Source organism: Sorex fumeus, unplaced genomic scaffold (genome assembly GCF_029834395.1).
Source record: "Sorex fumeus unplaced genomic scaffold, SorFum_2.1 ptg000044l, whole genome shotgun sequence".
Lineage (NCBI taxonomy): Eukaryota > Metazoa > Chordata > Mammalia > Eulipotyphla > Soricidae > Sorex > Sorex fumeus.
The window spans coordinates 13636431-13660536 of record NW_026606101.1 but is presented as its reverse complement, the minus strand read 5'-3'; the positions used below and the strand labels follow the sequence as shown (position 1 = coordinate 13660536).

The 24106-nt window shown below is 50.5% G+C and overlaps 1 protein-coding gene and 1 non-coding gene across 3 annotated transcripts in view; both read left to right on the top strand.

Annotated features, from left to right (window-relative positions):
• Positions 1-24106, top strand: part of TM9SF4 (transmembrane 9 superfamily member 4) — a 54518-nt gene that overhangs the window by 17863 nt on the left and 12549 nt on the right. Inside the window, exons 2-8 of one of the 2 annotated variants that reach the window (XM_056121323.1) lie at positions 7168-7278; positions 14373-14472; positions 19385-19550; positions 19651-19780; positions 21558-21681; positions 22864-22982; positions 23325-23436. In XM_056121323.1, coding sequence (XP_055977298.1) covers positions 7168-7278; positions 14373-14472; positions 19385-19550; positions 19651-19780; positions 21558-21681; positions 22864-22982; positions 23325-23436 — 862 coding nt within the window. Of the gene's footprint in view, positions 1-7167; positions 7279-14372; positions 14473-19384; positions 19551-19650; positions 19781-21557; positions 21682-22863; positions 22983-23324; positions 23437-24106 lie in introns of those variants that run through there. The other variant, XM_056121324.1, reaches the window with a different exon arrangement.
• LOC130030950 (U6 spliceosomal RNA) lies at positions 9129-9235 on the top strand. Its single transcript, XR_008793594.1, has one exon. It is a non-coding gene; the product is annotated as a U6 spliceosomal RNA (small nuclear RNA).

Here is a 24106-nt window from a genome sequence, read left to right as displayed (position 1 = left end):
CCATGTTGGCTGCTTGTAAGGCGAACGCCCTACCCACTGTGCTATCAGTAGGGCGTTTGCCTTACAAGCGGCCAAAAATGTAATGTAGACTTATTATTAGTCACTGCTTAGCAGTTAGGAGAATACTGTCACTGTCACTGTCCTCCCATTGTTCATCGATTTTTCTCGAGTGGGCCCAGTAACGTCTCCATTGTGAGACTTTGTTGTTACTGTGTCTGGCATATCGAATACGTCACGGGGAGCTTGCCAGGCTCTGCCATGCGGGCAAGATACTCTTGGTAGCTTGCCGGGCTCTCCGAGAGGGGCAGAGGAATCGACCTCGGGTCGGCCATGTTGGCTGCGTGCAAGGCAAACGCCCTACCCGCTGTGCTATCGCTCCAGCCCAAGGAGAATACATCCTAAAGAATATAACCCTAGTTCCATTAATATTGGACGCTCAACTATTATAAATAGAATTTCACTATTTCAATTTTTTGTTGTTGTTTCTTCATCTTTTTTTGTTTGGTTATTTTGTGGCCATACCCTCTGTACATAGGACTTACTCCTAGTTCTGCATTCAGGGGTCATTTCTGGGCGGATTCAGGGAACCTATTTATGAGTGCCAGGGATCGAACCTCTGTGGGCCCAGATAGGCTACGTGCAAGGCAAGCACCCTACCTACTGTATTATTGCTTCAGGTTTTCACTCTTTTAAATAATTCTATCGTGAACCTCCTTTTATGAACATTTTAGCATACTTATAACATTGTTTAACTTGTCTAGAACAAGAACTGCAGGGTAAAAGGGAATGGCTTTGAGGAACTTTTGATAATGTTAAATTGCTCCCTACCTCAAGGTGTTGCAATGTCTGATTCCTCCAACTGTAGGAGAGGAGTAAAAACCATGACAGTTTGAAACCCTGAGACAGCCCAGAGGTTTAGATGGTTATCTTGCATGCAGCTACCACGCTTCAGTGCCTGATACCACATACTGGCCCCCAGCACCTCCAAGAATCACTCCTGAGCACAGAGCCAGGAATAGCCCAGAGACAGCTGGTGTGGCTCAAACCGCACCTACCCACCTCACCCCCAGTGGCATTTTCATATCTAAAACTGATAATATCATGTTGGTGCAGCCTGTAATTCTAAGCTGAGCTTCTGGTTGCTTTTGATCACCAACTTATACTAATCAGAGATTTTTAACATACTGTGGGAGCAATCCTGGCTAAGATAAAACTGATCTCTGACCTTTCCATTGCTGTTTTATCCAAAATTCAGGGTTGGGGGTTTCCCCTACCTTAACTTTTAGAAGGCAGGGTTCTCCTCTCTCCTCCAGTCCCCTCTCCCCCACCCCCTGTGATACAGGATTTATCTTCCCTTCATTTTAGTTAACTGAAATTCAGACACAGAGAAGTAGAAGGAGCCGGAGAAGATAGTCCAGTGGGTAGGGTGCTTGCTTTGCACACAGCTGATCTGGATTTGATCCCTGGGTCAAATTGGGCCCCAGAGCTCTGCCAGGAGAGATTCTTGAGCACGGGGCCAGTATTAAGCCCTGAGCACTGCTGGGTGTGGCCCCAAAGTGAAGAACTATAGGGAAGAAAAGGACATGTTTCTCAGACAAGACTCTCGCAGTTGATGGCCTGACAGAAGGCCTTAGCAGAGAGTTCCAGAGAGGGAGGAACAGAGTCCTGCCGGGATTGGTCACATGGAGGGAAGCCTCTGCTGGAGAGGAAATCAGCCACTATTACCTTCATTGCCACAGAAGAATTGCTTGTTTTCGATTCCTTTCCTTTTGTACATATATAGACTGTCTCGAGAGAGTTCTCAAGGAACTGTTGTAGCACCTGACTCTAGGGAGCTAAAGTAGACAGAATTTATTTTTCTTTTTGGGTCACACCCGGAGATGCTCAGGGGTTACTCCTGGCTCTGCATTCAGGAATTACCCCTGGCGGTGCTCAGGGGACCATATGGGATGCTGGGAATTGAACCCGGGTCAGCCGTGTGCAAGGCAAATGCCCTACCCGCTGTGCTATTGCTCCAGCCCCAAGTAGACAGAATTTTTTATTTTTTAACTCAAACATTTATTCTGTTTGAGTTATTTACTGTGTATGTATTGCTCTTTCAAAATACCTAAAAGCTGCGTATTCCGTAAAGGCCTCCCTCCCCAGTGGTTATGGAAGATGCTGAGTCAGAGGAAGCTGGGTAAAGAGCACATGGAATGCCCACCACTCTGCAAGTCTTCTGCAAATATGAATTGGTGTTTTTGGTTGGTTTTTTTTTTTGGCATTTTGGGGTCACACCCAGTGATGTTTGGGGGTTACTCCTGTCTCTACACTCAGGAATTACTTCTGGCAGTGCCCGGGGGACCAAATTGGGATCCCAGGGATTGAACCTGGCTTGACTGTGTGCAAGGTAAACACCCCACTCACTGTACTATCATTCCGGTCCTCAATCTAAATTGTTTTTAAGGTTCTGAGCTTCATGTACTTTCTGTAAAGATGGCCACAGCTTAAAAACAACACCTTTGTAGAAAGTTTTCCCCTTTATTTGTTCTAATGTCTTTCTGTGTTAGTTAATGTCCACTATAGAATATGAAATAATAATATTGCCCCTGGTGAAATCTGGCTAAGTGCTCATTTGATATCTAGTAAGTCAGCAGAAAGATTGATAGCAGCAGTTCTATTTATTTATTTTGGTTTGGGTGCCGCATCCAGCAGTGCTCAGGGATTACTCCTGGCTCTGCATTTAGGATTACTCTTGGCAGTGCTGGGGGTGGGGGCGGGGGGAGATGACCAAATAGATGCTGGGGATAGAACCCAGGTCAGTCCTGTGCAAAGCAAACGTCTTACCTGTTGTGCTATTGCTCTGGTCCCTACAGTAACATTTTGTTTATTTGTTTGTTTGTTTTTGTTTCTCTACTGAATCTGTATGTGAGATACAGTTACAACCTTTCCTGTCTGAGTTTCAGTCATGCAGTGATGGAAGACCAATCCCTCCACTAGAGCATTCTCCACCACCAATGTACCCAGTATATCACCCCCTTTCCAGCGCTCCTCTGCCTCTGTGGCAGACAGTTTCCCCCATACTTTGTTTCTACTTTTGGGCATTATAGTTTGCAATATAGATCCAACATTAACAGTTTTAAAAGAAATAACATGTTAGAGCTGGGATATGTCTTAACGAGTGAGATCATGCTTTGCGTACTGGAATTTTGGGTTCAGCCTCTGAGAACGATGAGGTTCCCAGTACACAGAGCCAGAATGGCAGTATGGGCACTGAGGTTGATGTCTGCTTTGGACAGCTCGGGCAGTTAAGGCATCTTTAAGGAAGTGCCAGTTGAGAGAACTGAATGAAATAAGGCGTCTGTCGAGACCATTCTGACCGGGGCAGCAGGCAAGGGGACCTCCTGAGATGGAGAACAGCAGTGAGGAGACACAGTGTGTCTGAATTGAGTAAGGAGAACGGGAGGTGACCAGGTCAGTCCAGTCACTGAAAAGGCTTGTGGGAAACATGAGCATCCTGACAAAGGCAGCAGTTGCTCTCAGGAGATAGGAGCTGATGGACACTTGTGGCGCCTTATCTCCAGCTGTATAGGAGAGTGTTGCGAGGTGCAACTGGCCAGCCAGAGACTGATTCTGAAGCAGTTGCGGTGCCTGCGTGACAGTCTTCCCTTTCGCTTCTCTGTGCCAGTCACACTTGAACAACATGGGTTTGATGTGCACTGGCCACCTGAGACAAGGGCTTTTGTCAACGCCTCACTTTCTCCTCCTCACCCTACTCTGTGAAGATGACAAGGATGAAGGCCTTTATGGGTACTTAAGATTTTTTTCCCTTCTTTTTTAGTATATATATTTTTTTTCCTTCTGGGGCCTACCCAGAGGTGTTCAGGGCTTCCTCCTGACTCTGTGCTCAGGGATCACTCCTAGTGGGCTTGGGAGGGTGGGGCTGGGGGGTCATGTGTGGTGCCTGGGATTGAGCCCTGGTCAGCAGGGTGCAAGGCAAACACCCTCCCCATTGTACGCCCCACCTGTTGTACTATCTTTCTGGTTGTTACTTATGATTTATTTTTTTAAATAAAATGTAGGAGTATTGTTATTTGTTCAGCCATTGATTGAGCTGATTGAATTGGGCATGAACTCCACATTACTTTTTTATTTTATTGTATCACTGTGAAATAGAGTTACAAAGCTTTCATGTTTGAGATTCAGCCATACAATGATGAAACACCCATCCCTCCACCAGTGCACATTTTCTACCACCAATGTCGCAAGTATCACCCCCCCCCCCACCACCACACACACACACATACATACACATTGCGGTCTTCACCCTGCCTCTATGGCAGACAGTTTCCCCAATATTCTCTCTCTAATTTGGGGCATTAATTTTGCTCAAATTTTTTCATCACCATTCAAGCCTAGCTGCCAGGAGCAGACACTAGATAATGCATTTTCCATAGCTCATTTCAAATATCACGAGAGCTCACGCAGGCACAATTGTAAATGTAAATTTCTAGATTGTAAATGGGTTCCAGACACATCTCTGTATGGCACTAATCCATTTTGGCATTCAAATGGGAGCCTCTGGGCCAGGGCTGTTGGTACGCTAAGTTGGGGCTCGGAAGCTAATTGTGGAGATGACAGCCAGTCTTCTGGCTGGGCGGAGACCCAGGGAGGGACAGCCCGGGTCCTCTGCTGCCATGCGGCCTGGAGATGTAGTCCTGGAACCCACATCGATTTGCTTGAGCGGGCCCAGTAACGTCTCCATTTTGAGACTTGTTGTTACGGTGTTTGGCATATCGAATACGTCACAGGTAGCTTGTCAGGCTTTGCCGTGCGGGTGAGATACTCTCAGTAGCTTGCCGGGCTCTCCGAGAGGGGCAGAAGAATCGAACCTGACTCGACTGGGCTGGCTGCGTGCAAGGCAAATGCCCTACCGCTGTGCTATTGCTCTAGCACATACCTGGGCCTTACTTGTGGAAGTTCTTGGTCACTGGGATTCCATCTGGAGTAGGAGGGGAGCCTGCACCTGCTCCATCTGGGGTACCCCAGTGATACTGGCTCATTATGGGGCCCAGAGAGCTCTCGGGTGCTGTGGTATCATCTGGGACTTGCTGCTGTGTCTCTGGGCCAGGGCTGTTGGTGTGCTAAGATGGTGCCCGGAGGTTAATTGTGGACATAACAGCCAGTCTTCTGGGCGGGTGGGGACCTGGGGAGGGACAGCCCAGGTCCTCTGCCACCAATGCGACCTGGAGATATAATCCTGAACCCCCATACCTGGGCCTTGCTTGTGGAAGCTCTTGGTCACTGGGATTCCATCTGGAGCAGGCACCTACTTACGATTTTCTTGAGAACATTTTTGTGTGTGTGTCTTTACTGTAACATACAAAGTCGTTATTGTAACATACAAAAGATGTGTTTAAAGTGTATGTGCTGGGGCTGGGGAGATAGCACAGCGGGTAGGGCGTTTGCCTTGCACGCAGCAGGCCCGGGTTCGATTCCCAGCATCCCTTATGATCCCCTGAGCACCGCCAGGAGTAACTTCTGAGTGCAGAGCCAGGAGTAACCCCTGTGCATCGCCGGGTGTGACCCAAAAAGCAAAAATAAATAAATAAATAAAGTGTATGTACTGGCTTTCTCTCCCGGAAGGGAGCAATATGATGCCTGCCATAGCCATGCCAGGCTGTTTCACTCAGGGTGCCCCAGAGAAGGGCGGGTGAGAGTCGTCGTCATTCCCCCCCCCCCCCCCCCCGCCCCAACGAACCCAGCCCTGGCAGCCAAGAAACTCCGCTGCCACCGTGCTCAAGGCTGCTCCCCACACGCTCAGGCCCAGCCTCACGCATGAAAGAACCTATTCCTGGACACATCATAGGACACTCCCTACCCATTCTCAAAGAGTACCACACCACATTTGATGGGGTTCAAATAGGCAACCAATCATGGAGGGAATTTTATATTTATATGCTATATATGCCAAATACCAGTAACAATGATGGGTCTCATTCTCCTGAAGAGCCTTGAATATAATCTCAGGGCTAGGATGAAGGAGATGTTACTGGGGCCTGCTTGAGGCAGTCGACGATTAACAGGATGATTTGTGATTTTTTGTGATTGTGATGCTATATATATATATTTTCAGATATATATATATATACACAAAAGTTCACATCACTCAACCTTTAACAACATGTTTGTGATATCCTAAAGAAGGTCTTAATGGCCCCTGCCAAAATAGAACAGTCTTCACACTATTTCCTCTATGGATACTTTTTTTGCAGCAGTTTTTCATCACAATAGAAAATATATTATTTTGTTGTGTTTTGGGACAGGGATTGGGGCTTGGAATGGAAACATCCCAGATATGGTGGTGGGAAGGTGTAATGGTGGTGGGATTGGTGTTTGAATATTAAATGTAATCAAATATTGTGAACTATCTTATAAAATAAAATTTAAAAAAATAAAGTGTATGTGCCAATTAGGTTTGTGTTACAGGTAAAACTTCCGATCTGCAGGATATTGCAGTTTTAGTTTTGGTGCGTCAAAAGCCACATGTCGGACCAGGAAGATAGCTCAAAGGACTAGTGTGTGTGCTTTGCATGTGGCAGACCCAGGTTTGACCATCATTACCTCCTGGTCCCAAGCACCACCAGGAGCATCTCCCAAGCAGTGTGGCAGGAGTAGCTTCAAGTTTTATGTAGATTTTTTAACTGTGCAGGTTCAGCAACTTCATTTGTTTTTTAAATTTTTTTCTTTTGGTATTTGGTGGGCTACACCCACTGATGCTCAGCAGTTACTCCTGGTTCTTCATTCAGGTATCACTCCTAATGGGGCTTAGGGGACCATATGGGATGCCGGAGATTGAACCTGCGCTGGCCTCGTGCGAGGCAAGTGCCCTCTCCGCTGTACTGTCGCTCCAGCCTAGGATCATCATCCTTAGCCTCTGACTTATTCAGGAGTTGCCTTTCTTCTCATTTGGTGGCTCAGTTCTGAATGTGCAGTATCAGTACTACGACATAACACCACTAGGTGTGTTTGCAAAGCTGCAATGTACACGGACCTGACTGGGCAGAGTGGGGCGGGGCAGGGGCTGTTAAAGCAGACGTGTAGGTGGGGGCCACATGATCTGGATCTGCTGGAGGAGGGTGTTTGCTGATGTCCCCTGTCCTGACGGCAGCATCTCTGTCCTTGCAGGATTGGTTGCCGTGGTCCCTGCTGCTCTCTCTCATGTGGGAAACAAGCGCCTTCTATGTCCCTGGGGTTGCGCCCATCAACTTCCACCAGAACGACCCTGTAGAAATCAAGGTGAGTGGATCCCCGGCCGGCTTGTCACACCCTGCCTGTGGTGGCCAAGAGTGAAGACCCCTTCCCGTTCTGCTGAGCAGGCCAGGAGGAGAGAGTCCTCTGGAGCTTGCACTTCCGGGAGCTCTGCGCCTCTGCCGCCAGTGTCCTGTCAGACCCCTCTCCTTGACTCTGTCTCCCTTGCTCATTATTTCTGTCTGTTTCACTTTGTCTTCATGTCATGTAAAAAGTGTGTGTGTGTGTGTGTGTGTATGCATGTATGTGTGTTGTGTGTGTGTGTGCACATGTGCGGGCATGCATGCATGTGTGGCTTGCACATCCTTTCTGTGTCTCTGTCGCTTTCCAACTATCTGTTTCCTCCTTTTGTTAGCTCCAGCCTCCACTTTAGTTTTTATTATTTTGTTTTTTATATTATTTTGATTTTTTTAATTACTTTTTTATTGGGCTGGAGCAATGGCACAGCGGGTAGGGCATTTGCCTTGCATGCGGCCAACCCAGGTTCGATTACTCCACCCCTCTCGGAGAGCCCGGCAAGCTACCAAGAGTATCTCGCCCACGCGGCAAAGCCTGGCAAGCTACCCATGACTATTCGATATGCCAAACACAGTAACAGGTTTCACAATGGAGACATTACTGGGCCCACTCAAGCAAATCAATGAACAGCAGGAGGACAGTGACAGTGACTTTTTTTTTTTTATCAAACCACCATGAGATACTTATAAAGTTGCTCATGACTGGGTTTTGATCATGCAGTGTGTTCCAAATCCTTCCCTACATTTCCCACCACCAATGTCCCCCATTTCCCTCCTTCCACGCCCCCCCCCCCCGCAGTCTACTTTACAGCAGGCACTGTTCTCTCTGTCTCTCTGTCTCTCTCTTCATAAATATATGTGTGTATATATATGTGTGTGTGTATATATATATATATATATATATGTGGTTTGCAGTAGATACTGAAAGGTTATCATGTATATTTCTTTACCCACTTTCAGCATTCAGTCCTTGTCCAGAGGGATCATTTCGAACTATCATTGTCACAGTGGTCCCTTGTCTGTCCTAACTGCCCTCTCCCCCCAATTATGGCAAGCTTCTAACTGTGGACCAGTCCTCCTATCCTTCGTTTCTCCTGTCCTTGGGTAATAGTCTCATACTGTGCTTTTTTTTTTCTTCGCTTTTTGGGTCACACCCGGCGATGCTCAGGGGTTACTCCTGGCTCTACACTCAGGAATCACTCCTGGCGGTGCTCGGGGGACCATATGAGATGCTGGGAATCGAACCTGGGTCGGCCGTGCACAAGGCAAACGCCCTCCCCGCTGTGCTATTGCTCCAGCCCCTCATACTGTGCTTTTTATATCCCACAAATGAGTGTTATCATTCTATATCTGTCCCTCTCCCCCTTATACATTTTATTTAACATGATACTCTCCATGTCCATTCATATATAAGCAAATTTCATGACTTCCTCTTTCCTGGTAGCTGCATAGTGTTCTACACATGACTGTGCAGGTGTACCATAGTTTATCCAGCTGTCTGTTCTCAGGCACTCAGGTTGTTTCCAGGTTCTGGGTATTGTGAATAGTGCTGCAATGGACATAAGAGTGAAGATGGTGTTTCTGCTGTTTGTTTTTTCAGCCTCCACTCTGTTACCAGATTTCTCTAACACAACATAGAACATCTGTGTACACAGTCCTAGTTTTCAGTTTTAGCTCTGGCCACCAGTAGTATTCTCCAGTTCAGTATTTCCAAATGGTTCTCGGCATCATCTCAGTGCTGCTGTACAAGATGAATTTCAGTGGTTGACAGATATATTTTACCTTAATGGTTATTTTAGTGCATAGTAAAAAATGTAGTGAGTGCTTGCTTCGGCAGCACATATACTAAAATTGGAACGATACAGAGAAGATTAGCATGGCCCCTGCGCAAGGATGACTTGCAAATTTGTGAAGCGTTCCATATTTAAAAAAAAAAAATGTAGTGAGTTCTTTGGCTGGTGATTTCATGGTTGTTGTTCATTTTACCTTTTCAGGGAGAAGTCATACCCAGAGGTGTCAGACCTTTGTACATGCAAGGCCCATCTTCTACCATTTAAATAACTTCCCTGGCACTGGTTTTCCACTTCTAATAGAAATGTGCTATTTGCTTTTTTATAAATATATTTACCTAAAAATAAGTCAGTAGATGTATTTCCCTAAAAATGAGTCAGATGCAAGTAAGTGTTGCAGTAAGTAACAGGATTGGTAGGTACTTGAATGATTGGGATTTGGGGAGCAGTGCCTTAAACAAGTGTCCAGAAGAAACAGTCCAACTAATCTACTTCCCCTTTTCAGGCTCATTTCCTGCCTGGAGGGAGGGTCAGTCGGTTATAGCAGGGTAGGGCAGACAGAATCGTTCAGTATAAAATTTGATTGATCCAAAGCCAGAGAGAATACAGATGATGAGGTGCTTGCCTTGCATACAGCCAACCCCAGTGCAACACACAACATGGCATAGGGTCTCCCTAAGCCTTCATGAGTGATCCCTGAACACAGAACCAAGAGTAAGCCCTAGCACCACTAGGTGTGACCAGGCCACCGCCACCCCCTCCCCCTTTATTTTTGTTTCATCCATTTAATGTCTAAAACAATAAACTCTTGTTTACATTCTCAGAGCTCCAAAAGGGGCTAGAGGTTGGTGGTAACAATTTTGTAGGGGGTAGGGCCAGTGCATAGGGCACTTGTCTTGCACACAGCTGACCCAAGCTCAATCTGTGGCACCCCTTGTGGTCCCCTGAGCCCATTAGGAATGATCCCTGAGTGCAGAGCCAGGAATAAGCCCTGACTGAGCACTGCTAGGTGTGGCCCTAACCACACACCTCCCACCAAAAAGATTGTGTGTGTGTGTGTGTGTGTGTGTGTTGTTGGAAGTTAATCCTTGTAGTTGGTACTTAAAAGGGATAGCCAGTGTAGAGGTTAAAAATGTAAATGCACCAATGGAAAAAAAATAAAACCCATTGCAAATCCGACTGTAAACAGGCAAGGGTCTTCTTTGTCTCCTTCCCTGCTCTCTGCCAGTGGCCCTGGTGTGGAGCCTGGCGGTGTGGCTGAGTACGGGAAAGTGGCGACACTGAGACCTGTGCTGCCATTCCTAATGCTGGCATAGTGTGCTTCTCGGCATCCAGAGTCTGCCCAGCAGTTTCCTGCAGTGATTTAGGGGCCTTTTCCTAGTTATATTTGCCTGAGAGACTCAAGGATTCCCTCCACCCCCACGCCCCCAGGTACTCCCTGTCACACACCGTCTGATTTGCAGGTTTGCTGTACATATTACAGGGAAAGTCAAGGAATCAGGGGAGTGAACCCACTCTCTGTCTCGATCACGTGGTGAGAAGGATGAAAGACTGGTTTAGAGCAGTGTTTTCCCCGAGTGGGTGAGAGACCAGGGGAGGGGAGGTGCTAGAACTGTGGGAGACTGGGGAGGGTTTTACTAGCCTCAGGTGCAGTGGGCCAGATAAATAGTTCAAAGGTCAAGGCACTTGTCTAGTAACCAGCTCTGGCCATGTACATTCAAATCCCAGCACTGCCTGAACAAAAACAAAAAGGTTAGATTTCCATGAGGTGCTGAGTGATATTTTTCTGAAAAGGAGCAGCAAGCCAACTCAGTTTGGAGGACTCTGCTTTAAAACCCTGTCTATTTTTTTTTGGGGGGGGGTGGAAGTGGAGGGGGTGCACCTGGCAGTCAAGGCTTGCTCCTGACTGCGCTCATGGATCACTCCCGGAGGTACTTGGGGAACATTTGAGGTCCAGGAATTGAACTGCGTTGGCCACGTGCAGGCAAGCTCTCTCACCCCTGTACTCTCTCCAGCCCACATCCCTGTCTTTTAACCACTGCCGTCCTCTTCCTCATACTCTGCCACGTGTCCCTTCAGAGCAAATCTTGTGGTATAGAGGCACAGGGGGTGCTCCTGCTCACAGGCCATTCAGACTGGGGGTCTGCAAAGCAGACATCCCACATGAGAAGAGAAGATGGCAGGGAACATGAAGCTTTTTTGACTTCTTGTAATGTGGATTGTTTCACTGTCCAGAAAGAAAGCTAAGAACCATGAAACAATACTGTTACAGTGGTCAGTAAATTTTTGGCCATTTTGCCTGAAGCTATTTATGAAACACTTAACAGAGTTTAGGATTCCCTTAATCCTGTCTAACAAACTGCAACCCAAGGTTTTTCTAAGCTCATCATTGGCAAGGCCTGAGCTGAATTTACATGGACTGACTGACTTTCTCCTTGCCACTGGTAGGAATATGTTCACATTTCCTGTCCAGTACTCCAGTTTCGAGCACTGTTCCAGACACTCTGCAGGACAGGTTAGAAAACCCCTAGTCTGGCATATCACATCACCATTTTGTAGTTTCAGAATGCCTGCCTCCTTGAGGCCGATAATATAGCGGGTAGGGCATTTACCTTGTGCGTGACTGATCAGGGTTCGATCCCCTGCATCCCATATGATCCCCCAAGCACCACCAGGAGTGATTCTTGTAGAGCCAGGAGTAATCCCTGAGCATCACTGGGTGTGACCCAAAAAGAAAACAAAACCTGATTCCAAAGCAAGGCTTTTAAATAAAGATTGTGGCCCTCGTTTCTAAAACCACAGTTTTAGAATGTTTGATAGAATGGTTTTAGAACAGGAATGGTTGATAGTTAAGCAAAGATAATTTTCCTAGATTTAGATGGGGAAAAACTTTTGCTACAAATTGATTTTCTTTTATGTGTGGTTTTGGAGTTGTTTGAACGACTGTTTCCACACTCTTCCATTTGCTTGCATCATTTCCTAAACATTCTCTGTTAAGGCCATCTTAAGCCTCATTTTTTTTTTTATTAGTGAAACACCATGAGGTACAGTTGTAGACTTACAAATTTTTGTCCTTGGGTTTCAGTTATACAATGATTAAATACCCATCCCTCCACCAGTGCCCATTCCCCACCTCCAATGCTCCCAGCATCCCTCCCACCCCCCCATCCCACCCCACCCCACCCCTGTGGCAGGGCATTCCCTTTTATTCTCTCTCTCCTTTTGGGTTTAAGCCTCATTTTCAATGATTGCATAATATTTAGATGAATAAACATTGTGGTTTATTGACCAATTTCCCCTTGTGGAACTTTTAGTTTTCTATCTTTCCTCTTCTGTAATTCAGCAAGCATTTCATGAGCACCTACTCTGTGCCTGCCTCTACATACACCGTTGTTCTGGCAGTGCACAGACACACATGGGGGTTTATGTGCCAGTGGAGAGGCAAATTTACAATAACCAGGCCAGAGGGATAGTCCAGCAGGTAAGATGCTTGCCTTGCACACAGCTGACCTGGTCTCCATCCCTGGTCCCCCATGTAGTCTCCCAAGCCCCACCAGGAGTGATCCTGGAGCACAGAACCAGGAGTAAGCCCTGACCACCTCTGGGTGTGGCCCTTTCAAACAAAATAAATTTTTTTTTAAATAAAAGGACCAAAGAGATAGTACAATAGACAGGGCATTTGCCTTGCATACGTATGACCCAGATTTGATCCCCCTCGCCCCATATGGTCCTCCAGGCCAGGAGTGATCCCTGAGAACCACTGGATATGGCCCAAAAACAAACAAAAAAAGCCCCCAATTTTTTTAAAGTAATCCTTCACATTTCATGTGGACTTTATCAGACATGTTGTGTGGACATGGGACATGTTGAACAGGGGGAGTTCCTGTAGAGGAGATGGTGCTGACCTCATGCTGAAAACCGAATGTGCGAAGGCATGAATTGGAATGCCCCATGCCAGTTACAAGTAGAAGAGAGCCTCTTAGCTCCCACTGTTTCTGCCTCTTATTATCTCATTCTTACTTTGGACAAAATGGCAGGCTACCGAATGTAACCTGCCCTCACGGCAGAGTCTGGCAAACCCCCCGTGGCGTACCCAATATGCCAAATACCAGTAACAATGATAGGTCTCATTCTCCTAACCCTGGAAGAGCTTTTAATATGGCACTTCTTAAAAAATCTCAGGGCTAGAACGAAAGAGACGTTACTGGGGCCTGCTCGAGTCAATCGACGAACAACAGGATGGTTGTGATCGTGATCGTTTCTGCCTCAGTTGGAGTTCTTCTCTCCCGTGCGACCCGTGCTGTCTACTTTCACACACCCCTGCTGTGCTCCGTGCCAGCCGAGAACCCAGGACCTCACATCCCATTGCTTGAGCCCAGCCACAGCTCACTGTATGGTTTTGGGGATTAAATTTTTCCCTTCCCTTTTCTGTTGATTTTTTTTTTTAAGGATCACATACTTTTGTGACATTGCTCACAGAAACCCTTTTCTTGCCATGTTTGCCAGCTTGTTGATGCTTGCTTGCTTCCAATTGTACTCCACAGGAGAACCTAAACAGCAGAGCCACTGGGATCACACGGGGCCTGTGGGAAAGGGTCAGCACCAGACTCTTGGTCTCCCTGGCCTCAGGCTTGGAATGAAGGCACTCGATTGCAGCATTATTCCCGGGCACCCAGAGTTATGTTTTATTTTATTTTGTTTTTGCTTTTTGGGTCATATCCGACGATGCCTAGGAGTTACTCCTGGCTTTGCACTCAGGAATTACTCCTGGCAGTGCTCGGGGGAACATATGGAATGCTGAGAATCGAACCCGGGTCAGCTGGGTGCAAGGCAAACACTCTACCTGCAGTACTATTGCTCCAGTCCGGAGTTAATGTTCTAGAAAGTGTGCGTGAATTTGCTTTTGTTTTGGAATCACACCTGGTGGTGCTCAGAACGTATTCCTGGCTCTTTGCTCAGGGACCACTCCTGGCAGGGTTCCAGGGACCATATGTGGTACTGGAAATTGAACCTGGGTCAGCTCCATGCAGAGCAAGTGCCTTACCTGCTGTACTGCCTCTCTGGCCCAGAAAGGGTGCATTTATAAATGATAGTCTTGAGTCGAAGGATAGCACCTTGTAGAAAGACTGAAACTAGTTGTGATATTAAACAAGATCTCTGGTTAGAGTGTCGATCAGATAATATTGCAGAGTATTCTAAAGATGGAGGGTATCAGGGACGATTGTTGAAATAATCGTCTTAAGTTTCTGGCTTAATTACCCTCTTTCCCCACTAGGCTGTGAAACTCACCAGCTCTCGAACCCAGCTACCTTATGAATACTACTCACTGCCCTTCTGTGCTCCAAAAAAAATCACCTACAAGGCAGAGAATCTGGGTAAGTTCTTTTCTCACAATTCTGTCATCCTTTTCCTCAGGGAAGTCCAGCTCTTTTCATGATAATTGCAGCTGCTGACCCTATCAGTCTATGTCCGTATACTGTTCTACCGAGTTTCTGTACATAATGACATGACTAATCCTCAAACAACCCTCCGGAAGCTGTGCTGGCTTTGTTCCCATTTTACACGTGAAGTGACTGGCCTCTGCTCTTGCCGTTCATGAACGGGTAAGCTGGACTTGGAGCTCACGGGGCTTTGGCGTTTGTAACCCTTGGCTGTTGTCCAGACTGGCTTGCCCTTGATTTTTAGATAACCACCTTCTCACGCTGCAGCCTGCTCTGCTTTTTACTGAAAGGGCAAGTGATGAGCTCCAGCCCCTGACAGAAGCAGAGCTCTTCTGAGAGCTCTAGTCAACCGAGTTCTGGCTCAGCTCTGCAAGGCTCGCCTCCGATAGCGTGTGAAGCACCCGGCGCAGTGTCTGGCACGGTGCTCCATAAATAGTAGCCACTTTAGTCTCATTTATGTAATTCTCCATTTGGCAGAATGTGAAGCTTACACAAAAGAGCCATTTGGAGGCGTCTGTTGGGGACACGGTCATTCGTGCTTCTGTGCCTATCTGTGTTGATTCCCAGGGACAGACTACCCAGGAGGACGCTCTCCCAGAGCGCAGGAGCGGAAGAGACTTCCCTCTTTCCTCGGAGCCCCTCCGTCCAGGCAGGAGAAAGTGGAGATCTGGTTCTTGAGCAGGAGCTGAACTGCCTTCTCTGCTCAGGTCTTGAAGCCCTAGAGAACACTAGATTTACCCTAGGCATTGGCCTGGAAGCCAGTTTCACCAGTAATAGAGGGCAGTACCGCCGGGCCCGTGTCACCTGGTACTCTTACCCGAGTGGTTTCAGCGCTTTCTGCTGACTTGCACGCCGCCCTGGAACCTTCCTTTCTCTCTTTACCACGCCGTGCTCCCGCCTCCTTGCCTCTGCCTGATCCACATGCTCCTCCAGGCTCCTGGGACAGGGCCCTCACACACGCCTTTCCCCTGTGTGCAGTTGTGAATTCCCTGGTCCCCCAGAGCTCACGGTCAGGCCAGCCGCAGTGTGGTCCTGGCTGGCTTGCCTTCTCCAGCGTCCACTACATCTACTGTGAAGCTGGCGCATAACTCCCTGGTATAAATGAGACTTCTGTGCACGAACGTTCCCTGCCGCGTGGGCTCCTTGTGCCTTCGCATGGTGCCTCCTTTCTAAGCTCCCTGCTTCCGACCCAGTGCCTACACATTTCTGTTGGATTCAGTCAGTGTCCACATCCAGTCTGAGGAGCAGGAATATCTGGGCTTGAGTGGCTCCTGGACTGTACTCCTTGCCCTCTTAACTGTCGTCTTCCTCAACATTAGTCCCTGTGGGACTCTCCTGTTCTTTTTTTTTTTCTTTTAATTAGTGAGACACCATGAGGTACAGTTGTAGACTTACAAATTTTTGTGCTTGGGTTTCAGTTATATTGAGCAGCGTGTTGCTCTAAGTCTTCTGTGCTTTACCTTCGTTCATTCTCACAACAGCCCCCTGAGGCAGATCTCTTCCTGTCCCCTCACCATGCATGAGAGAAGTGAGCAGACAGGGGTGAATCACTTGCTCTAGGCCACTCATTCCAGGAACTCTGGCTCCAGTGTTCATACCGGAAGCACTGTACTCCACGCACTCTCTTGATCGATTTTTTGTTGTTAATGTTTTTGACCCACGCCCAGTGAAGTTCAGGGTTTACTCATGCACACTGGAATCATTCCTGGCTGTGCTCCGGGGACCATATGCGATGCTGGGGATTGAACCCAGGTTCAATCGAACCCTGTGCACAAGGCAGATGCCTGCCTGCTGTCCTGTTGCTCTAGCAGCACTTGATTGATTCTTGAGTAACTTTGTAAGCTACATGTTAACTCTGGCTCCTGTTCAGAGAGAAAAAAAACTGTAGCTACACAGGTTTGAAAGACTTGGTTGGGTTCCTGGGGCTGGTATGTAGAAAACTTGAGGTGTTAGGCCAGGTGTTGAAACTCTCCAGCTAGGTTCTTGCTGTTGTCCCAGCTGCAACTTCCAGGCTGACCGCTGAGGCCTGTCTTAGACTGTGCTCATTGATGGAGACTCTCAGAGGTGTGTGTTGGGACTTCTGCCACTGGGGTACTCAAGCACCCCAGGCTCCCCAGAGGGCTTAGCCCTAGCTCGTCTCCCATTTAGTGTAGCCGGTGTTCTGCTCTGGCTGTAAAAATTAAAAAGGAGTACTCCCAGGTTAGAGTGGGCTGCTCCAGACCAGAATGTCCTCTTGGTTTCATGAGTCATGTCTGCGTACCAAAAAGTGGTACCCCCCTGGCCTGGTCTGCAGCACTGTTCCTCTCTCTCCCCGGCTGTTCTTCTGTTGCTGAGTGAGTAGGGCCTGGTGTAGAGGAAAAGCGTTCCACGGATGGTGGAGGACAAGTCACCATCCCTGTGTATCCCTGGGCATGGCCATCAGGACAGAGATGGCCTCTGCCCTTCATCAGCGGCCTTGCTGTGCATAGGTCAGCTCTGTGGCCTTGTGCTCCACCAGCAAGCTCCCTGGTTACTGCACCCTCACTGGTGGGCAAAGGAGGATGAGGCCCTCACGTAAGTCCTCTTCAAGCCTGCCTCTGCTTCGCCCTCTCCTCTGAAACTCATCTGCATTTACTACTGTAAGCCACAATGAAAGCATCCATCCATGGCCCTGACCTCACCGCAGAACCTTAAAATGATTCTTCCATTGGCACCGGAGAGATGATAACACAGTGGTTAGGGTGTTTACCTTGCATACCATCGGCCTTGCATACCACTGACCCGGGTTTGATTCCTGGCACCCCATCTGGTCCCCCTGCACTGCCAGAAGTTATTCCTGAGTGCAGAAAAAAATTTCTTTCATCTGAATAGGCCATTCTTCCTATTTTTCCACCTAGAATCTGCTGGTAGAAACGACAGAGCGCGCCTATGGGCACCTCTCGTCTCTGCTGCCTGTATCAATCAGCACCAGGCTCCCTGGGGTTCACCTCTTCAGTAGCTCCTGGATCGGTGCGCTGTGTCTGCCCCCGCCACACACTCCAGGCGCCCTGATCCTTGCCACCACCGCTCTCTGCCCCAGGCATTCTTGTTCCCTTCACGAGACAGCCAGAGTGATCTTCTGTAGCCAGAATCAGATGGTGCCGTCCCTCTCTGCCTATTAAAAGGCCATTGTTGGCTTCTATTGCTGGCTGGATAAATTCCAGATGTCCAGTGTGTCCTAGAGACCCGTTGCAGTCCAGCTCCAGCTCACCTGAAGCCCTTCTCTGCATTGCAACCTCACAAGCCTTGAAGCATCACCGGCCTGGCCCCAGCCTCCAGGCACCTTTCCATAATGTTTCTCCCATCTAGTGTGTTCTTCTCGGTATCTTCTGTCACTGTCTTCTCTCAGAACTCACTGCAAGGGTCACTTTCTCAGAGAAGTTTCTAGACCTGCTCACCCATGTCTTGAGCAAGTTCCTCCTGTGATACGATAATGCTCCTTCTCCTGGGTGCTCAGGCTGTCCTCCCCCTAGGCTGAGAGGTTCCAGACGGCGTCTGTCAGCCTTGCTCACAGCCAGTTCCCAGCACATGCCAAGGGCTCGTTTGGGGAATGAACAAACGCAGGGTCGAGCCCGTGTTTCACTCAGGTGGGCATGTTGTGAAGGCGTCAGTCCTGCCTATTGGCTCGTCTGCCAGTTCCACGTCACCTCAAGCTCGCTGGGACAGCTTAGTGTGAGAGCGCCATTGGGCCTGATGGACAGTTGCTAACTTCTCAGGTCCAGTCAGCGTGACTTGTGGCAGCATGTGCCTCCGGGCAGCGGGCAGAGGAGGGGCATGCTTCTTGCTTGCTGCCTTTTCCCGTTTGTACTTAACATTCATTAAGTACAAAAACTGCCTTAGCTAAAATTCTCAGGGGCTGGATTTTACCCCACCTCCCTGCCTGCCTGACCCAGAACCTGAAGACACAGGGATAAGCAGGCAACACTGTCTGCCTTTCCAGAACCCCCAGACAGGTGGAGGCGACAGGTACTTAACAGGGCAGTCCAGTGCTCAGAGTCGTGTCACTGGTACGAAGGGGTGCAGGGGGCCACTGGGGAGCGAGCACAGGGCTAGGGCGCTTGACCTGCCTGTGGCCAGCGGGGTTTGGTTCCCTGGCACCAATTACGGGCCCCTGAGCACGGCTGGGCATTTCTCCGCCTAACTCCCCTACGGACAAGGAAAGACACAGCAGCGATGCCGGTGGCAGAAATATTGTTTGCTACCTGCCCCCCTGCGACTGCTCCTTCCCTAGCCCTGTGAGCAGACACGCAGCGGCACTGGGGTGGACCCTAATGCTCCCAGATGGGAAGCGCGGCCCAGCCCAGCCCTCAGTGCACCGATGGTCCTCGCATGACAGAGAAGCAGACTGAGGCTCAGTGAGGCTACAATGCCTTTCCACGACTGCTGGGCTAGGAGAGGGCAGAGCAGGGTCTGTGCAGGCTGCTGCTTCTGCCTCAGAGGCCCAGAGGAGGGAGCACAGAACTCTGTCATGAAGAGGTCAGGGAAGGCCATGACCCATAGAAGCTGAGCTCAGAGAGTGAGTCACAGTTTCCCGGGGCGTGGAGCAGGGCCCGGCAGCTCAGGTGAAAGCAGCAGCCGGAGGCCTGGGGGTAGCTGGTGCGGTCTGTCTGTAGGCTGCAGAGTCCGCACTGCTCACGCGGGGAGGAGAGGTCGGCAGGCGGGAGTGGGCCGGGTAAACGGGCAGGGAGGCCAGGGTCACTGCGAGTCAGTTCACAGTGCCATCAGGCGGCCCCCACGGTGAGGGGTCCATCCTGTGTCTTCTTGGCTCTGCTGATCTCAGCAACCTCGGGGCTGAAGCTCTGAGCTCCATCTGTCTCTCTTACGGCAGGAGAGGTGCTGAGAGGGGACCGGATTGTCAACACCCCTTTCCAGGTTCTCATGAACAGCGAGAAGAAGTGTGAGGTGCTGTGCGGCGAGTCCAAGCCAGTGACCCTGAGCGTGGAGCAGAGCCGGCTGGTGGCCGAGCGGATCACAGAGGACTATTATGTGCACCTGTAAGTTGTCCTGTGCTCCCTGCAGCCCGGTGTCCGCGTAGGGGCGGGCCCTGCTGGGAGTGGAAACCCCGAGGGACTGAGTGGGGCCTTGGGTTTCCAGCATCGCCGATAATCTCCCCGTGGCCACCCGGCTGGAGCTCTACTCCAACCGCGAGGGAGATGACCGGAAGAAGGAGAAAGACGTGCAGTTTGAACACGGCTACCGGCTGGGCTTCATGGATGTCAACAAGGTAGAGTGTCTCTGGTGCCTGGTGGGCTCGGGGGAGCTGCACCCCCAAATTATGAGTGTTCTGGGCTGCAGGAGAGAGGGAAGCACTGTGCCCTGGGCTCAGGTAGGGGAGATGAGGCACTTGCTCCCTGTGCGCTGGCTCTGCCCTGCCAAAGGCCCAGGGCCCCTGGTCCAGACTCCGATAGATGCCGGGCAGCAGGTGGGACACGCAGTACCTAAGAAGTCAGGGTTCAGGAGCCAGAGAGACAGCACTTGCCTTGCATGCGGCCGGCTCCGATTGCATCTCTGGAGCTTCTCCAGGAGGGTCCCCCAAGCACAGAGCCGGGAGTAGCCTCTAAACACCACTTGATATAGAGGAAAACACATACACAGCCACCACCGCCGCCATCAAAACCTCTGGCGTCTCGGGAGTCCGTGAGGCTGTCAGAGGGTGAGCTGAGCAGTCGTCTCCTTGTGTCTTTAGAACCTCACCCCCCCTTTTTTTTTTTTTTGGATCAATTGTTTTGCTGTCCTGGCTCTGCATTCAGGGCCTCACGCACCGTCACTGCTGAGCCCAGCCCAGGCCTGGTTCTTCCAATGCCTCGTTGAGTGACTGTGAGCTGTGTGCTTCCGCTCTTTCAGCCTTTGCTGCCTTCCGTCAGATATCTGTAAAAACCAGCCTCCTCTGGGGCTGTTCAGCAGCCGCGTCAGACCATCTGTCTGAGCACCTCAGAGCACAGACTCTGAGAAACATACTGACAGTGACATTGAGCTCTTTTGTGGGGGAGAGGCCCTTCTGTGAGGTGCTCGGGGAGTTGGAGAGCCACTCCCGGAGACCTTGACTAGCCAGGCTAGTGGTTCAAGTGCTGGGCCCTGCAGAGGTCTGGGGCTCGAACCTGAGTCAGGCGCATGCCTTGCATGGCCCCAGCCCTTGAACTGTCTCCTCGGCCATTGGCAGCAATGATCTTCACCGTGATTCTCCTAAGGTCCTGATGCTCTGATACAAGCCTTTGATACTCAGGGAGTGAAACACAAAAATATTTATTTATTTTTAGTCTAATCTATCTCCAGTTTATTTTTTCTTTTTGGGTCACACCCGGTGATGCACAGGGGTTACTCCTGGTTCTGCACTTAGGAATCACTCCTGGCGGTGCTCGGGGGACCATATGGGATGCTGGGAATCGAACCCGGGTCGGCCGCGTGGAAGGCAAACCCCCTACCCGCTATACTATCGCTCCAGCCCCAAAAATATTTATTTTGAAGCACAATCTCTGTTCTCAAAAAAGCATTTCCTACTTGGAAAGAGAAGTGACAGTGTAAGACCCTGGGTCTCAAGTCTGTTCCCTGATCTAACAGACTGTGCTGGTCTGTGGCAGAGGACTTGACACTGGACTCCAAGGGAGTCCCGTGTATCTCTGCGGTTGTCGCCGAGAAGGTGGAGCTGGGAAGTAGCTCGGTGTGCAGGGGAGAGTAGGGGGAGCGAGTGCTGTGATCAGAGCAGCAGTGCGGGCATCGTTTAGGCAGTGAGGAGAGCACCAGGCCACCTGGCGAGCAGATGTAGCCAAGAAGCTGATGATGATGGGGGCTTTAGGGACAGATTCTAGAGGGCCCTGGAGGAGGCCGGGGGTTTTCCTCATAAGCTTCAGGGTGTCCGAGAGGGTTTCTGATCAGGGAGGTTATGAAGCGGTGGCTTGTAGGGGGCTGTGACAGCTGGCAAGAGGAGGCCCCCAGTGCCTGGGGGACTTTCCTGGTGGTTTCTTGGCCCCAGCTCTCACGTGCCCTCCCTTGCTCTGTTTTAGATCTACCTGCACAATCACCTCTCGTTCATTCTCTACTACCACCGAGAGGACCTGGAAGAGGACCAGGAGCACACGTACCGCGTCGTCCGCTTCGAGGTGATTCCCCAGAGCATCAGGCTGGAGGGTGAGTGGGGAGGTATGAGCAGAGGGGCAGGGCTGGAGGGGCCTGGGGTTCCACACCAGCATCTTCTCCCACTCGAGTCCTGGCATGGCTGGGGGCCCGCAGGACCGGTCAGGGTAGGGTCTCCGCCTTCCCTTCGGAGAAGGTGGGGGGTGAGGAGACAGCAGACATATGTCACGCCCTGGCCTGAGCGCCTTATCGGTTTACCACCTGCTGGCAGCTCCCGGGTGTGTGCTGTGATCCTCTCTAGTGAAGCAGCCAGGGGCTTGGCTGGGCCTCTTCCTGAGAACCAGCCGGCTCCCTTGGGGTAAGATGAGAGCAAGGGTGTAGGCAGAGCTCCAGGACAGTGGCCTTCAGTGTCTCTCTTCATCTGTGGGAGTCATCGACACAGACTAGAAGGGGCTTGGGGTCACAGTGATTGGGGCTCCGGGAGCCTGGCCCAGCCCTGCCTACGGTTCCCCCTTGTCCCACCAGCCTTCCCGCACTGCAGGGCGGGCATTGGCATAGCAAGCCCAGCGCTCTTGTCCACAGCGGTGTGGGGTTTCTGGCCTTCTGTTTCTTTTCTCGGCTGTCTCATGTAAGGCAGAGAGGAAAAGCACAAACCGTCTCTCCTGTGAGCACAGTCACATGTGCTTCCATCAAGTCCCTGACATCGTCTGCGTCCCCTCACCCCCAGCCGCCCCCAGCTTATCGAGGTCAGAGATGGTCTCTTTTGCGTGCCATGTTATTTCCCGCACCGCAGGCACTGGCTTTATGCTCATTGGTTGAACAAATGGGGAGAGAGGAGGACGAACAGATGAGTATGTGAAGGAAATAGCTGAGGGAATCGCTACAGTGCCTGAACTTGGTGGGTGAAGTGAGTTGGGGAAGCCTGGCCGAGCGAGTGAGGTTGATTAAATGAGTGACTACTTCCGTGAAGTGAAGGGAGACTGACTAAATGAGACCGATCCCCACCTCTGAACCCATGCTCTGCAGCCCACCGGGCGCTTTGGAAGGGCACGGCTCTGGGGGCACAGTTGAAGGACATTGTTGCAGTTGCCCTCCCAACCCCCACTGCTCTCAGCAGCTCAGAAGCAGCTTCTAGCCTGCCCCCACCCCCGCCTCAACCCCCACCCTAACTACCAGCAGCCCTGGTCTGTGGCGCTGACCCCCCACAGGAACAGACTGAGTCTCTGTCTCTCACAGACCTCAAAACAGGCGAGAAGAAGTCATGTACCCTGCCCGAGGGCACCAACTCCTCACCCCAAGAAATTGACCCAAACAAGGAGAACCAGCTGTACTTCACCTACTCCGTACACTGGGAGGTGAGCAGGCCTGGCGCCCACAGCAGGGGGATGGTTCTGGTGTGGGGAAAAACTGTCATCTTAGGGGAGCCAGAAAGATGGTCCAGGGGGTAAGGCATTTGCATTGCATACCAGTTTGATCCCTGGCACCACTGGAAGCAACCCCCAGCACCCTAAGTGTAGCCCCAAAACCAAAAAAATTGGGGGGCCCAGGCTGTGACTCAGGTGAATTTGATCCTTGGCACTGCATGGTCCCCTGCACGCTGCTCAGGCATCATGGGAACTGGCCCCATGCTGACAACAGCGATGACAAGAACACCCCTGGGAGTCCTGGCTCTTACGCGCTCCCTCTGTGCCCCCCAGGAAAGCGACATCAAGTGGGCCTCTCGCTGGGACACCTACCTGACCATGAGCGACGTGCAGATCCACTGGTTCTCTATCATTAACTCTGTCGTGGTGGTCTTCTTCCTGTCAGGTGAGAGACCTGTGAGTTGGGCCGCGGAGAAGCCAGGGGCCGAGGAGGGCTGTGTCAGTATATCTGTCAGAGAGAACTTCTAGAGTATTCTAGAACTTCTGAGCATGCTCTGTGCGCAGAGCTGGGTCAGCAAACAGCAGCAGGACTCTGCGTTGGAGTTTGGGTGCACATTGGTGAAAAATGCTGAGACTCCACCCCAGCATTTGCTCCCTTGGGCGAAGAGGGCCTCTCCTCATGCACACACACCCTGGCTCAGGCACCAAGCCCCTGGCTCCTTCTGTTCAGGGACAGGCACCCTGCTGGATGGAGACTGCTGGGCGCCCCACCCTGGCCTCTGCCCCACACCGCCTCTATTCAGGTGGAGGGAGAGTCGGCCAGCGCACTCAGGGTGGAGCTGCAGTAGCGATAAGTGCTGTGGGGCACACAGATAGGGAGCCCCTTCGAGGCAGGGGCTGAGGGGGAAAGGGGCCACCTGTGTTAGGAAAGGCCTGTGTGAAGAGGCGCCGCCCCTCAGGGCCCAGCTCCAGCTCCGGTGAAACTCATGGCCTTGCAGGGGGACACCCAGGCGAGAAGCTGGGTGGCCAGAGGTGGCAAGAGAGGAGGCGGGCCGACGAAAGTGGAAGGTAGATCAATTTAATATCAAATGAAATATATTGGCAATTCTAGCTGT